The sequence below is a fragment of the Camarhynchus parvulus genome, chromosome 9 (assembly GCF_901933205.1).
Source record: "Camarhynchus parvulus chromosome 9, STF_HiC, whole genome shotgun sequence".
In the NCBI taxonomy this organism is placed as follows: Eukaryota; Metazoa; Chordata; class Aves; order Passeriformes; family Thraupidae; genus Camarhynchus; species Camarhynchus parvulus.
This window is the reverse complement of record NC_044579.1, coordinates 16,544,826-16,560,642: the sequence shown is the minus strand read 5'-3', so window position 1 is coordinate 16,560,642 and position 15,817 is coordinate 16,544,826. Positions and strand designations below refer to the sequence as shown.

The following is a 15,817-nucleotide window of genomic DNA, read 5'->3' as shown; positions in this document are numbered from 1 at the left end:
TTCCTATAAAGAAACCAGAAAAAACCTAATCAATATAGAGTTTAATTTAGAAGAACTCAAATTACAGAAGGGAAAGCCAAAATTATTATGGTCTTTTCTGAGCCCCCAGAAGTTCCTGATTCATGTTGTTGGAACAGTGAGTGCAGCTGGAAGAGTGAAGCATGCTCAAGTTGTCTTCTTGGGTCTTCAAAAAATTAGCAAGTAATTAAATTAAACATGTCTAGTTAAAAAAAAACATTTGAAGCAGAGCAAGGTAAGTGGGAATTTTGCCTTACCACTTGTGGTTTCTTTTAAACCCAACTTACACAATGCGCGAAGTGCTAAGCAACACTACAGAAACACATTTACATCAACACTGAAGATCTGGGGAAATGAAATTCCAACAAATTTATTTTTTTAAATGAGCTGTATTTTCTAAAGTCATTTTTATTTCTCTGTTTTCATACAGTATTGAAAACAAACGCGGCACATTCACATTTTCCCGAAGAATTGTAAGGATGATCTCTACAGGGATAACGTTGAAAAGCCTGAAGCTCAATTAATTCATGTCAAAAACTCTCAAAAGGAGTAAAAGGCTTGATCTGAATGGTCTAGAACATGTACTGTAATTTAATAGAGAAGATGGTTGTCTTAATATTAATGATTTAAAAGAACTTCCCAGTTCATGCGAAGAGTATAAGTCCAAGAATAAATCAAATTTTCTGAACGCATTTTATGCTACGTAAGTGTATACTTTGCGATCCTCAGGTGTTCGTGCCAAATATTCTCTCTCAATAAGTCCTTCAATACGTTTTTTAATAACAACTGGACTTGGTAAGAATCGAGCCTTCAGCTGCTGAGTTACCTAAAACAAAATAAACCCAACAATATAAAATCACAGCGCAAGGAAGATCTTGATGTACCCTAACAGAACACAACAACCAGAAAAATGTATTAAGACAGAGATGGTGACAACTACAGAGCATAAAAAGCAGCTTGCAGACTTCTGACAGTCCCTCCACTTGCTTGCTCATGTTGGGGTATGATTCAAAGCTCCACAGAGGCAAAGTCACAACCTGAGAATGCTCCCAGTTTCACAGCTCTAAGGCGGTTCAGGAGTGCAAAATGTGTCATGTCCTGGAGTGTGTGAGCTTAGCAGTGAAAAGCAGTAGGACTGCTTCTCTGCTAAGAGCTCAAATCTCTCTAACCTGGACCCAACTGTCAGTAACAAGATCAAAGGCAAAAATAATGTAAAGTGTACTGGTTTGCTTTTCAAGCAATTTAACAACATAACAGCACTAAAAGTAGGAAGGAAAATTAGATACACCCATGAGTACATCCTAAAGTGACGGGTAAGGATTTAGGTGTCTTCAGACAGGCATGGAGAAAAGAAAGGATGGGTTAAATACAGCATCTCTCAAAAGCCTTTCAGAATCATGTTAGTAAGAGCTGTGTAACTTTAATGAGATAACAGCAAAAGCAAAACTCAGTACCAGCATACCTCTGCTACTAGCACATTGTGTTGCATCTTCTTTCTAGATTTCATTATCCGAACTATAGCAGCTTCTATCTCATGTTTTCTGTCATCATCTACTTTCTGCCTTGTTTCTTTCCTTTCTGGATCAGATTCTCCTTGTTTGGCAGCAACTTAAAAAAATAGAGAATGTAAATTATGTTAGCAAAATTAAAATGTGTTTCATTGTGTGATAGATTCACTATTTATTTCATCTAGACATCAAGTTATATTTTCCTGAGTTTTGACATTTTCAAAGTTGATTTTTTTTTACATGAAAAGCAGCCACAAGAACATACTAACACTTTCTGGCATATTTTGATAGCAACTGACAAGATAACAAACTGTTATTTAATTATGACTATGGTAAAATTTGAACAGTACTCAAATCTGCTTACAGGCACAAGCACCAGCACTTCTATAAGCTACTGAAGTGGTTATTATACACTCAGCTTCCCTTATTTGTTAAACCCAAATCACTGCCCAAAACCATTATAAGCTACCTGGTACTTGAAAATGGCTGTTGTATCATGGGCTAAAAACATCACTCATTTCACTGCAGTACAGCAACTTATGAGGCAATTTTCCTATTTCTGAATCAATCAGTAGCATATTTTTCATTTTATTATTTAATTTGAATTCTATTTTTCTTTCAGTATTTCCTGTAAGAGATAATTACAAATTTTGTAAAGTAAAAGGCTTAACTGACTTCCACACCGTTCTTGGCATTTGAATGTTCATTTTGATGCAACTAATCACCAAGAAAAAAAAATTCTCCTTTTACCTCCATGGACATCAATCCTGCAAAAGATAATTTGAAGTTTTAAGGCAGACTGCAAGAGAGTAGAATATAAAGCTGACTTACCCGTCTGAATCTTGACTCTGTGTAGTTTAGATGTGAACTGATCATTCACTGTGAATATATGACCATTTTCTATTTCTTTTGACTTGGGCTCTTTTGTGAGGACACGTTGTGTTGGTTTGCCACACGCAAGGGACTGTAGGGCTCTAACCAGTTCTCTTTCAGGGATATCAGTTTCTTGCTGAATTTCCTAAAGAAGAATACTTTGTTAGCTTATGGCTGTGGCATAAGTATTGTGGGTTGCACACAACATCAGGGATTGCTTAAAGTAATACTGTGACAGTTGTGGCACTGGAAAGGTCAGAACTCATTCAGCAGCAAGGTCTCAGTGGGTACTGTGCAAAATGATCCACCTGGGTCAGCACTCAGTGAATTCTGCCACATGAACAGTCACCATGAGCTGAAGGAGAAGAATGAATAACCAGCTGTTCCATTTCCCTGCAATTTCTGAGAGGACTGAAAGGATTTGTTAACTGTTTCCAGGGTTTGTTGAACAGGGTGAAACCAAATCTTCTGACTAACTCAGTGATAGAAAACACCCATGATGTTCATGACCATTCCTGACCAAGAGCTGCACAAAGACTTTTGTGTTCAGCCACGCTGTTAAGAAGATCTTTATAAATGGAGCAAACAATGTCTGCTTTCACATACAAATACTCCAGATCATCATACCTCCCTTCTGAATAGCTCCAACAATTTATTTACAGCCCAGATGCCTTTGGCTAGGACTTCTCCAGGTGAAATACAAAAAGAGCCCATTATAGTGCAGCAAATATATGATTTTGGAAGAAGACTTTGTAAAATATGTACATAACCTGGTGTACCTCTGTCAGTGCTCTCAAGAGTCAGCTGAGAGATGGATGTTAGGCAAGTCAACAGTGGTCATGAGCTAGTAAATAAATTACACTGGATGCAGAATGATGCCTTAATATGCTCTAGGAGAAGGCCAGCTATGCTGCTCTCTCAGACCTGATGTGTTTACTGAGTTCTCTTCAGTAGAAGTTCATTTCTTCTAATCTCTTTTCTTCCTATTTCTAGCCTGAGGAAACTGCAGACACTTCTGATTTCACATTCCTATTCAGACTCTTAAGGGACTTGTAGAAGCTAAAGAGAAAAAACAACCCTTGCAGACATGCAGCTGTCCCCAAGAGCTATCCCTTTCTCAGCTTCCCCAACTTTGGTTCCAAGGGCATTATTAAGCCCTTACCTGTCCCCATAAATTCCTGATTCTCATGGCACGCAAGTCCATGTGATGACCTTAGCTTAAAAACAGCAGTAACAACTCCAAGTGATCAAAATGCTAAGATCTGTAAAGAACTATAAACAACTTGTTAAAAGTTTTTTAAAGATTGACCAGAAAAGTCAAACTAAATTCTATTGAATAATGTTATTTCTTGAGTATACTCAAGTTATTTCTTAAATCAACCCAGAAAAAACAGCCATTTTTCTGTCTTCAAGCACCACTGACAACATACAATAAAAATGATTTGGATGTAGTGGCTTTGACTCAGACTTCTATCAAGAATCAGACTGCACCTCATGCACAGCACCTCACTACCAGCTCTCTGTGATGCCAAGGCTCAGACAAAATAGACATTATTTTTCAACTTGACCCAACACTACACAGAATGGTGACTTTACGTGAAGCCATACAAAACTGTTTTTGACATAAGGTCAAGTAAACTGGAATGAGGTAAAAAGAATAAAATCACCCAGTCAAAAATTTTTAAAAATCAGGGGTTTTGGTACCTTCTGCTTATAGATGATTAGGAAATACTAAAATGTTCCTAAGAGTATTCTTAGCATAATGCATTCAGAAATACTTATACCATTTGAAGTTGTGAATATCCACATATTTTAACTATTTCCTAGTATCAAATTGTTTCTTCCCAAGTTGCTCATAGAAAGTTACTATTTCTTCCCTTGCTGCTTTATCTCAAACACAGTTGTCACCTTCACACATTCTTTTTCAGATTCAGTACAAAGTAGTATTAAAAAAAAACTCCCAAGCAGCTATAATCCTTTACATGGTCACAACAAAAAAACCTTACTGAAATGGACTGATCAGCATAAAATTTACCAAACCAAGAGAAGGAGAAAAATTTTAGAGCTTGGATAATAAAAAACCTTAAAGGCTACAAACCAAACCCAGCTTATTAATGATGTAATGCCAGTGACATGCAGGCTCCCAAACTTTGATTTTTGACCAACAATTAAAATTAATCTTTTCAAAACTACATCAGTTCTCCAAGGCCATATATACATACTCTGCTTTTAACAAAAGTGAAACAAAGAGCAAAAGGGAATTTGAGGGGGTTTCATGCTACCCATCCTTACATAAACCACTATTTGCTGTTGTACTTCACACTGCAGCTGAGCCATGAACACACTTGAACTATTTCACTTTTAGAATTTATAACCCACCATTAAAGTAAGGACCACAAAGAATTGCACTGCAATATGCTGCCTCAGAAGGAGCCAAAAATTTCAAGCTGAATAAAAAAAAAAGCAGCTATGAATGTAAATGGGAATAACAGATGTTCCTGTGCTCTCTTTCCCTCAGCCTGTAGCATGATGTTTTCCTGAACATATTTTTATGTAGATATTTGATGTAACAGTGAGAAATGTATACTTCTTCCTCATCTCCAAAAATGCCTTATTTTAAAAAACACATTAGATTTGTGCACAGGAGTAGTACTGGTTACACAATCTCAGAGCTAAAATACTACCAAGTGAGAGCTCTATCTGGGGGCTACAAAAGAAATCATTCCAGGTATGGAACTCTGTCAGTTCTATACAAGAACGTAGATTATTAGAAGGGAAAAGTGCAGAAAAAAAATAAAGGAAAAGAATTTTTTCATTTTTATAATAAAAAGTATTTTTAATTTTATTTACAGACTGCAACTTATGTGCTTTCCAGAGCAGACAGCAAAAGAGGGAATCTAGTTTACAGTTCTAATCTCTCATTTTTATGGAATTATTCCACAACTTAACTTCTACTATGGTCACATTTGTATTTCTTGTTTGTTAAACATAAAGAACCACACTTATTTCTGAGGCCATTACAAAAAGTGAGTATCTCACCTTTTAAAATACTGAGCTGTAGTGTAAATAAACTGAAAAATATGTTGAGTATAAGACTTGATTAGAAAATAAATTTGTAGAAAAAATTAGCATCTTTGAAGGCCTGCATGAAGATTCTTCCTCTTCCACTTCAGAAGCAATAACCTGCACCTATATGGCCAATAGCTATTTTGCATATACAAACAAAATGTTGCTGTGCAGGAATACATTAAATGGATACATTTTTTGGAAGAAATTTTTCTATGTAATGATCTTTTAAGTTTCCATAGTATTTTACGGATAATTTTTGCATTATCAGTATCCCATTTTTCCCTCAATCATGTGGCCTAATGGTTATTAGGATTATTAAGAGGATCTTATCAAGTTTGCAATTAATAATCACACTGAATGCAAAATAAAATAGCAAAGTCTGTTCAGCTGTGAAGGCAACTTCAGATGAATCTGTTGAGCTGTGAATCTGCAGCAACACTTTGTGTATCAGACAGCTTTAGGATACACCAGCACACACAAGTCAGCTCACGTGCTCTGCTGCACTGAAAGCACTCATCTGACACAACAGAGAAGGAATGGTTGCCCAGCACTCAGCAGTTCATGAGGGTATCCAATAATCAATGAACAAAGAGAAAATGCATTCTCCTCTGAAGTTTTCATAAGCTTTCCTGGCTGGGGTTAAAGACAACTCCCACACACTTCACCAAAGAAACCAAACAATACAAATATGCCTCCGTAAGGTTTTTGTTCAAGTGGGACACAAAGCAAGAGCTTAAGCACTCCCAAACCAGAAATAAACAAGACATGCAGCCTAAAAGCAGATGGACATATTTCTCTATCATCTGGTCTTGGTAAAATAAAGTATAATTTAGAGCATGTATTAAAAACTGTATTTTTCACTGCCCTCCCAAGTGTTACTTATTCATATATGTGTAAGGCTCTACTACTCATTAAGCTTGCAATTTGGTGGAAAAAGGCAACTACCAGTCCAATTTCAAAATCAGCTTCAAGAAAAAACCAGAGCTGTTAAGTTCCCCTCCTTGTCTTCACATCCTCAAATATTCTGGAAAGTACTCAAAGCTGTAATGCTCCTGCTATGGATTTCATAACACACAGGACTCTGTGTTCTAAAATAACGTTCTAAATTATCAGTAGTTTATTAAGAGCCCCTTATCAAATCCTGCCTTCCTTAATCACTACTGAGACCATTTCAAAGAAACTTTCTTTATTAACAGGCTAGAAGTATGCCAAATAAACTGAAAACACAATCCAAACAAAAAGGCAGATGATTACTATGCATAGCACAGTCAAAAGCAGATGAGAAAACCTGGGAATCAACTGTTTCAAACTGCACCCGTACTGCTTTTCAAGGCTGCCAGTGCTCTCTCAAACAGAAGATAATGTCCAAAACTAAACTATCAATTTATCTTAACAATAAAGTGCTCACACAACAAAGCACATGATCCTCCTCCTCTCCTAAAGCCTTCATCATCATCATCTCTCAGCTGACATTTCAACCTTTCCTGGCAACATCCCTCTGGTCTCCTTGTTAAGAATCTATCCAGACCCTTTTTCACTGTCCTTTCTGGCTGATCAGCTCAGAGAAAGGCTGAAAGTTCTTTGACTCCTCCAGTTTGGTTCAGCCTGCCAATTTTACTTAGGTGTCCAAGAAGCCAGGATACAAACCCTTCTCCACCCTTTGGCCTCTAAAGCCAGTTTCTCAAAGACAAAATGAGGAAATGGAGCCACCTGCTGCATTTCAACTTCAGCTTTTCTACAGCTCAATGGCCTAGAACAACCACACTCACAATTCTAAAACATTTCTGAAACTTTCAGCTCCCAAATAATTTCCTCCCCCAGAACTGCTTCCCAGGTGCACTACTAATGACCTGCTTGGCCTGATCCATACTCAAATAAAATGAGAGGCACCTGATCTTCAAATGCCTGACTCAAGAGAACAAGAAAGTGCCCAAGCCACTTATTTAGAATCAGGTGAGAAACCCATACACTTACCTCAAAAGTGTATTTTTCTCTGTTGTTAAATAGCATTAATATTGTCATCTGGAAAGTGGAGACTTGCAATATGTGCTTCCGTGTGTTTGAGCCAGTCACTTGGGCACCTCCTACACCGACTTCTGAGCCATCTTCCTATTTTAAAATTCCAAAACTACTGTTAGATTATTCTTCACTGAAAAATGTTTAATCCTGGTAAGATGAAAATTTCATGTGAAACATTTCTTTAGATCAGCCTACAGAAGTGACAGAAAAGCAAACACCTGGGGGCATGGCCAGGATGCTCCTCCAGCAATTGCCTTACAATGCCAGGGAGACTGAGCTCCATGCAGAGCCCAGGCCAGGCCATCTACAGCCACCAATCAAACACTGACCATTGCTAAGGATGGACACACCTCTGAGGCCCCTGTTCCATTACTTATCCACCCTTCAAGTTTCTTAAGCTTACCTTTAAAGTTATCAACATATTTATCCCACAGTAACACAATTTCAACATCCTCACAAATGCATGTTATTAATACTTTGTTGTAAGAATTTTGCTTTTAATTTTCATTGCCTCCTACATCCCCAAGCAAGTTGCCATTACTAGTTCTAGCTTAGCATTTTAGTACTGGTCTAATCACTATAAAATTCCTTTCTTGTACACATACAAATTAAGCATTGTACTTCTATAAACTCTGCTAGAGTCTTGTTTTTGAAAAAATGTTGTCTACATTTCACTCTGCATATGAAAAGCAGGCTAAACTTGGCTTAGAAAAAATAAGTTACAAGTTTCCTTTCACTTTTCACTGACAGTCAAAAAAATCCAAACCACTCAAATGATTGAGGTCCCTTCAAGATCACATTTATTACTTTTCTACAAGTAAAAGATGATGCTGAGTGATACATTCAAATTAAATTCAGAGGGGAAAAAAAGTCAAAGCAAAACTACTGTACAGAAAGAATCAGACCATAAGGCTGATGGAAGACATCTTTTTCTTATTCTTACATTCTCAATGGGTTTGCTTTTATTTTACAAAATTCTGAAGTTACAAAAAAAAAAGCATTTGCTTACTTTTAACATACAATATTTATATAATCTTGATTCTCTACCTTTTTAACAGGCCCATAGAAAGTGGCATTGAGATCTGCAGAACCCATGTGATGCTGGAGTGTCAGCTGTCGCCCACTGTGTTTGGCTAAATAAAATCTGTAATAGAATTGAAATGAAAACAATATATAGCTCACAGAATATATATATTCTGTCTTGGAGAGGAAATAAATTTAAAAAGTTACATAGCCTTTTGGAGCTACTGAGGACATTCTTAAAACATTTTTGTTTTTCAAAACATTAACTTTTGTCAGAATTTTATTTAAAATCTCCCAAAACCTCAAGCATCATAATGCAAGTATTGCATTCTCTAATTTTCACATAAGCTGAAAAAGAAAAGTTTGCCAGCACATCTTTAAAAGTAAAGCTGTTAAAAAAACATCTGTGCAGGTAAAAAAAATCTGTACAGGTAAGTTTAGAAAGTTTCTTCTTAAACCTCTACCTAAAAATCTGTAGTAATACATACCTTCTAAATATTTCAAAAGCATGTCTGGGAGCTGGAGGGATGTTGCACTTTGGTGTGGCTGACTGGGTAGGCCAGTAACCTGTTGTGAGGACACGCACTGTGAGATCAACACCTCCTAGTGAGACCTAAGGGTAGTTGGAAGAAAACATAGACTTTTTTAAAACAAGACCATGTTTCACCACTTTGTATCAGTGTAAAATATTTAGAATTTTGCCTAGCTACAAAACAACAGACATATCTGCAAACATTCTTTTTACAAAACCAGACAAATACATTGATTCATCACTATCAGAGTAGATGGCACAGCAAAAATCCTCTACATTATTCCCCTCTGGCATTTAAGAGCATACAGAATTGAACAAAAGGAATTCTTAATAAAGAAGTAAGTGTCTGTGATCCTAAACAGAACTTGTGATACGTACAACAAATCTTTGTAAATGGGTTTTTTGATGACATGCAGTAAAGCTGGGTTGCATGAAATGTGTCAGTTTCAAAATAACTCTTTCTAAATGTATTCTCTGGAAGAAGGGAGGAGATACTGCCTATCTAATATTGAACCACAGGGAGCTTATCTCTGGACTGCAATGCCAACAGTGACTCACTTTTGCACAGCCCACCTACTCTCTCCCTAAGGACAGCCATGACTCTGAATATTCAGCACTGGTGAGGAAACATTCCCCAGCTCAAGTGCTGATCTATAAAGATGTGTTGGTAGATGATAAAGGTCTGGCTACCAGTGATGCATAATTAGGTATCCCAACTAAGCTGAGCATTATTAAGCTTAAAATGGACTACTTTCAGCTTTAGGAGGTAGAACCAATACCTTCAAAGAACACACATTATGGGCAAAAAACCCAAAGCAAACAATATTCAACTTAAATAAATCCACTACCCAGAAATAGAACACATTATTAGAAGGTCAAAAACTGCCACCTGAACTCAATCTTTCACTATTCAATAGCAGAGTAGCATTTCCATGCACTACAGAAGAGTTTTTGTATTGTGTGTACTGAACGCCTGTGTGCACCAACCAGCTTGTGCCCAGGAAACTTCTGACAAACCTAAACAAGCTTCAACAGTTTTCTTCCTCCAGACAAAGTGTGGGAAAAGGCCATCAGTGCAGACAGAAAGACACAGAAAATATATTTATCTGGAACTGAAACATTTGAGCTGAGATGGCAACAATTTCCCAAAATGTTTTTTGGTCTTTGCCAGACCAGAACAGAGCACTAATTCAGAATGTCTGCCATCCTACATTATAAGCACTAAGCAGCTGGTAACACAGAAAAGTTTTGGCAGCACTTTATTTTACAAGATGTCTTTTCAGCATGAAAATGGTATGAACTAGTGGAAAGTACCCTGAAGTGACCCAGTCTTTACAGAACTCCAAGACATGTTCCAGGATCACAGTTACAGAAATTTCTCAATCTCTAAACCTGGACTTTCCCTGGTGCTGAGCTTTCCACTTTCTGAGAGCAAACCAATCATCTACACAGACCTTGGCACTGCCTGTATCTCAGGATAGAGGATCCAGAAGGAAACTTTGCAGGTAGGATTATTGTGAGAAAAGCAGATGTCTGACACCTCTAGGAGGCACTGTACACATTCAAGGTACTGAAACTGTTTAAAAAGGAGCAGAACAAGCTATTTCATATGAAACACAGCATCACCAGCAATTTAACAGTAACAAAATCCCCCAAATCTTCCTGTATTTCCTAAATAGTACTTCTGGAAATGTCATTAAAAGGCCATGATTAGGCTGACCACAAGGAAACCATCACATAAACTGCTGGTCTTGCCAAGAGAAAGATGAAGTTTCAAATAAAGCCTAACAGAACATTTGTTAACATTTTAAATTCATCTTCTGAGCTGTATATAGTTAAAAAGAAGATAGAGATATCATTTATTAACTCACTTATTTTAAGACTGTCACGTGAAGTACATGAATCTTAAAGTACAACCCCCTCTTCCCCTACATGTCCAAGCCTGCCATGCTACCAAAACAAGGGAATGCTCCAACAAATTTTTATTGAAATTTATATTTCAAGCATTCCAGAAGCAAAACATGACTAGCCTCTAAAGCAGAGAAACCAAACAAGCCAGTAGTAATGTTGCCTGTCCAAAAACACCTTTATCCAATTCCTCTCCATCCTTTTCTGAATCCCCTTAGAGAACATGCTGTTCTCCTACTCGTGATGAGTCACAGAATGCTGATGAGGAGGATTTCAGCCAGCTGCTTCAAGACAACAAAGATTTCGTATCACCTTGCACAACCAGGGACACTGGACAGAGTATATCCATGAAAATATTCCTGGCATTCAGACTTCTGACACTGACTCAAACAGGTTTGAGGTACTGACCTTACTCACCTGCACACAGGGAACTACTTGGCTGTTTATTATACACTAATAAGTGCTACTGAGCTTCAGTACAGAAAAATAATGCTTTAGAGCAAGAAAACTGATAACTCAAAAGGAATGATGGCTCCCTAAAATACTCCATGGGCCTATTTTTTACAAGACAGTGTAATTTTTCTAATTAAACAACTAAATCCATATTTGACAATTTGCAAGAAAACATCAAAACCCAAATTTTGCCATCTGCAATAAAATAGCAGTTTTAGCAAAGGCATTACTTGTGTCAGGAAAGCTCAACTTGAGATGGTGTGCTTTGCAAATACCTGCACCACACAGCATTTTTCTTGCTCTTAGCAAAAAATACACATCACAACTGACCATTAACCTTGAAGAATGGGAGGCTTTGCTGGGAAGTACTCATGGGAGCTGGCAGCTGGGGCAGGCACAGCTGGGCGGGCACAGCTGGCAGCCGGGGGGCGGGCACAGGGCGCCCCCTGGCGGTGCCGCCCGGCAGAGCCGCTGAGCCACGCAGCCACGGCGCAGCCCTTTGGACACTCAGAGTTTATGGAATGGAACTGGCACTTCTTGAGCTGTGGATGAAGTCGCAGCTGATGCTGGCATTTCAGGAAATGCTGATACAGTTTATAAGATAAGACACACAGTGAAAAAAGGAACAATCTGTACAAGCTGACCAAGTCCTTCTCAGCACACGCATTTTCCAACAAATGAAGAAGCACAGGTGTGGACACAGGTGCAAGGTTTGTACTGAAGCAAAAGGCCAAGCACAGACCCCAGCACTTACCCCTGTTGCCTGAAGATGCTGCCTGAACTCATCCATCGTTGTGTTTGAGATGCTCATGTCCCTGAACATTCCTTCCAGTTTCGACGTGAATTGACATCCACATTCAGTCTAAAAGCACACAAAATTATTTGTTGTACCAGCACTATGATAATAAAGCTTCTGACAGGCAAACTGCAAGACGAAAGTTAGCTTATAAATCCCCAAAATTACATTTCTGTACTTTTGGTTACTGGAATTTCCATTTGCATTACATTCAGAGCTCAGAAAAGATTCCTATCATATAAAGATCTAACCCTACACAGATCTTAACTTACGTTTCTTCTCTTTTCTCCATTATTGCATTTTTGTCTTAGACTTCTATATCATATTAAAAAACTGTGAAAGCTTATCAAATCAAGACATGCACTTTCACCTGCTTTTAGCACAATTCTGTAAAGGGGAATGAACCCTATTTATATCGCAAGGAAACCCCTGTTGTCCTGGGAGTGTGTTTTATTTTGAAGGCTGACTGCAGATTACCCAGCAAGATTCCTAGGCCTTGTGAGAATCAGGAACACCTGCACAGGGACAGATGTGCAGAGGCAGGACTGTGTGCCCATTTCTAACATATACTGTGAATACATGGGAAAGGAAGCCTGCTAGATTCAGCATCCTGACCACTCTGCAGCTCTGTAAGAAAAGAGGGCACTTCATATGCACTGATTCATCTTGCAAATGCGTGTGTGCCCTGCGCTTTCTGAATCACCAGGCTCAAAGTGGTGGAGAGGTAATTGAGAAGGAATTAATACTGAGAAATTTGGAGAAATCTGATACAAACAGGCTTGGCTCACTGATAGAATATGAAGTTCAAAAATAAGCATCAGTGCAGTTTGATTTTAGGATCCGTCTGCTTCAGAAGTGCTCTAATCATTTATCATGCAACTTGAGAAGAAGCTGCAATAGAACTTTGTTTAAGGTCTGTTCAATTTTAGGCTTTACCTTCTTCTCCATCTTGGGTTCTATTTAATCAGTATTTACTCAGCTAAGGACAATGTGTTTCTAAAGACTGATACGAAGTTTGTTTTTTTTTTTAAACCACTTAATCAAAAAGGAATTGAGCACTACCACCACTCTGCTGATGGAGACAACTAAAAAACAACAATACAAGCAATAACAAAATTGTACTGCAAATAATGGAAAATCCAGGACAAAACATAGTCTTCAAATTCAGTCACTGCAGTTGTCCTATTATTTAAAAACTTAGAAAAAAAATTGTTTTCTAGATTGCACTCTCATCAGAGGGGCTTTTCACTACTTCCTTCCTTTATTTCCATGAAAATACTTGAAAAACCTTTTGTAGTTTCTGGAGGGCTTTCAAAATCAGCTTTTGGGGCTTTCAAAATCAGCTCTGTATTTAGCAGCCATCAAGATTATATTATCTATATGTCTCATGTAAAACCAGAAGAAACCATATTTATGAAAAACAAAAAAGAAAGAAAAATCCCAAAAAAGTATGCAAGTACTGTCTTACCTTTAATTTGGAGATCATATTTTTCTCAGAGTCATCTGAAACACTCTTATTTGTGAGAAGCCTTCTTGCCAAGTGCTGCTTGTAATAGCGTTCAAAAACATCTTTCTCTTGCATAAACCTGAATAAAACCATCGCCTTATCCAATATAGTTTCTACTTCTTGCTCTGTTAGCTGTAAAAGAAATAATTTGCTGGTTTTAATCTTCCAGCACAAGTGTCTTACACAACCCAAGTACTTCAAGTAATTCACAGCAGCAGATGGTCTAACAGTAGCCAACAAAACTGGTCCAATATATGATTGACAGCCGAAAGAACAGTGCACTAACTCAATAAAGTGGAATAAGAAATAAATCTAAAATGAAGGGAAAGGCAAGAGCAAGGGAAAAGGGAAACAAGGAATGGGTAGAATTTGGTAACTACAGTAAAAGTTGCTGGGTAAGTTTAAAACAGCATGAGGGAAATCAGTATTAGGAGTAGAAAAGTTTGTTTGGAATGAAAGCTTTTAACTGTTAAGACATCTTCTGCAAAGCCTGTCTAGCGCCACACAAATAAAATGATTATTTGTTTCATAAAAAACCAGAATTTACTATTTGATTCCCAAAGCCTTAGTTATATGCTCTAATACTAAGTTTTATTTAGAGTAACTGAAGCCTCAGCTGAACCATCCTGTCCAGTCTGGATTCTGTACCTCAGAAAAAGTAATGAAAGAAGCTAAGGCTGAAGGCAAGAGTTGTAATCAGAACTAGAAGACTGATATGGTAATAGTTCTCTGGTATGAAAAAACAGTAAAAAGCAGCAAAGACAAACCCTTTTCTCTAACCAAATTAATTTTCAAAAGAAATTATTAGATAATGAGAATAGCTGCTAAACTATAAATGTACTTAAGGAAATGATACATAAGGTTTCAAAAGAAGAGAGCTGCAGAATCTACCACAACCTAATTGTTTTTTGACAACCTAATTGTTTTACTTATAGCAGTACCTGCTATAAGTAGTTCAGGTATGCTGCATCAGAGGTAGGTGACAAGCCACAAAGACCTCCTAATGCCTGATTTTTCTGTAAGTTTAGATCTAGAGTGTTATGAGCTCAGATGTGTTACATACACCTTTTTGAAGGTAAAATTATAATTTCTCTTAATATAAAAATAATTCTTAGAAAAGTAGCTTAGTTTAATTCCATCCAAATTTACAGAGCAAAAAGCATGATATTTTGAGCTGATTTATACTTACCCCCTTGACTCCCTTTTTCAGCTTATCATCAATAAATAATGAGAGGTACTCTGGAGACCTGGAGTTGAGGTTGAGGAAGTACTCGAAGTCACCCGCGATCGTCTGCTTGAAGAGCCGGTCGTTATTGAAAGATTCCTGGAGGAAGCGATCAAACCTACTCTTCAAGTCCAGCAAACCCTGTCAAAAATGAGAAGAAAGCAAAACCATTTTCACTGATGTGAAGTTGTAAGCTGGGAAACAATAATAATAGATGAGGCCATAGAGAAGACCAGATCTACAGTCAGAGGTTCTGCAATGCTCTCTGTTCAGAATTGTTAGAAAGTATCTGAAATGTCATTTGCCTTTTTAAGGTTTTATTGCTGCCATGAATCTCTTATAGAAGCAATTTTCACATAAACTGGCTAAAATATTGGTGCCAAACACTGGTGCAGTTTGTTATAATGCCCTTCTCAGATTAAGAAAGCTTTTTAAACACCCTTGTTAAACAGGTTGACTTCCTGTATTTTTGAATCAACAACTTAAAGGAGGTATTTGTTGCACTCATTAAGCCTTTTCTATTCCAAACAACACAGACAAAGTCAGTATCATAAACACAGCATAGGGGAAAGCTGAGGCTGAGCACCCATTAAGTGCATCCCTAGAGCTACTGAACAAGTTTGAGGAGAAAACACACTGCAACAACAGGCCTAAACTTGTCAGTGTTTGTTTCTCTCTAATTTAATCCAGGGACATGTTCTGAATTATTCAGTTGTGTGTTTCTTGCTGATCATTAGGAGTCACTGGGAGCATATGAAAATTAGATATATGCATCAGGGTCCTGAACTGAACCACCTCTTCTGAACTAAACCATTGGACTCTCAGCATCATTTTTAGATCTCCACCCAAGGTTAAAGCAACTGAGTATAGAAGGGGGAAGAATCTT

The 15,817-nt window shown here is 37.6% G+C and overlaps 1 protein-coding gene across 1 annotated transcript in view; it reads right to left on the bottom strand.

Moving 5' to 3' along the window:
* Positions 1–364: 364 nt before the first annotated feature.
* Positions 365–15,817, bottom strand: part of CUL3 (cullin 3) — a 55,157-nt gene continuing 39,704 nt past the window's right edge. The window contains exons 8-16 of the mRNA XM_030954055.1: positions 14,896–15,072; positions 13,668–13,838; positions 12,158–12,265; positions 8,999–9,123; positions 8,535–8,631; positions 7,443–7,577; positions 2,358–2,544; positions 1,481–1,626; positions 365–844 (exon numbers count right to left, since the gene is read on the bottom strand). Of these exons, the coding sequence (XP_030809915.1) occupies positions 713–844; positions 1,481–1,626; positions 2,358–2,544; positions 7,443–7,577; positions 8,535–8,631; positions 8,999–9,123; positions 12,158–12,265; positions 13,668–13,838; positions 14,896–15,072 (1,278 nt within the window). The 3' untranslated portion in view covers positions 365–712. The remainder of the gene's footprint in view (positions 845–1,480; positions 1,627–2,357; positions 2,545–7,442; positions 7,578–8,534; positions 8,632–8,998; positions 9,124–12,157; positions 12,266–13,667; positions 13,839–14,895; positions 15,073–15,817) is intronic.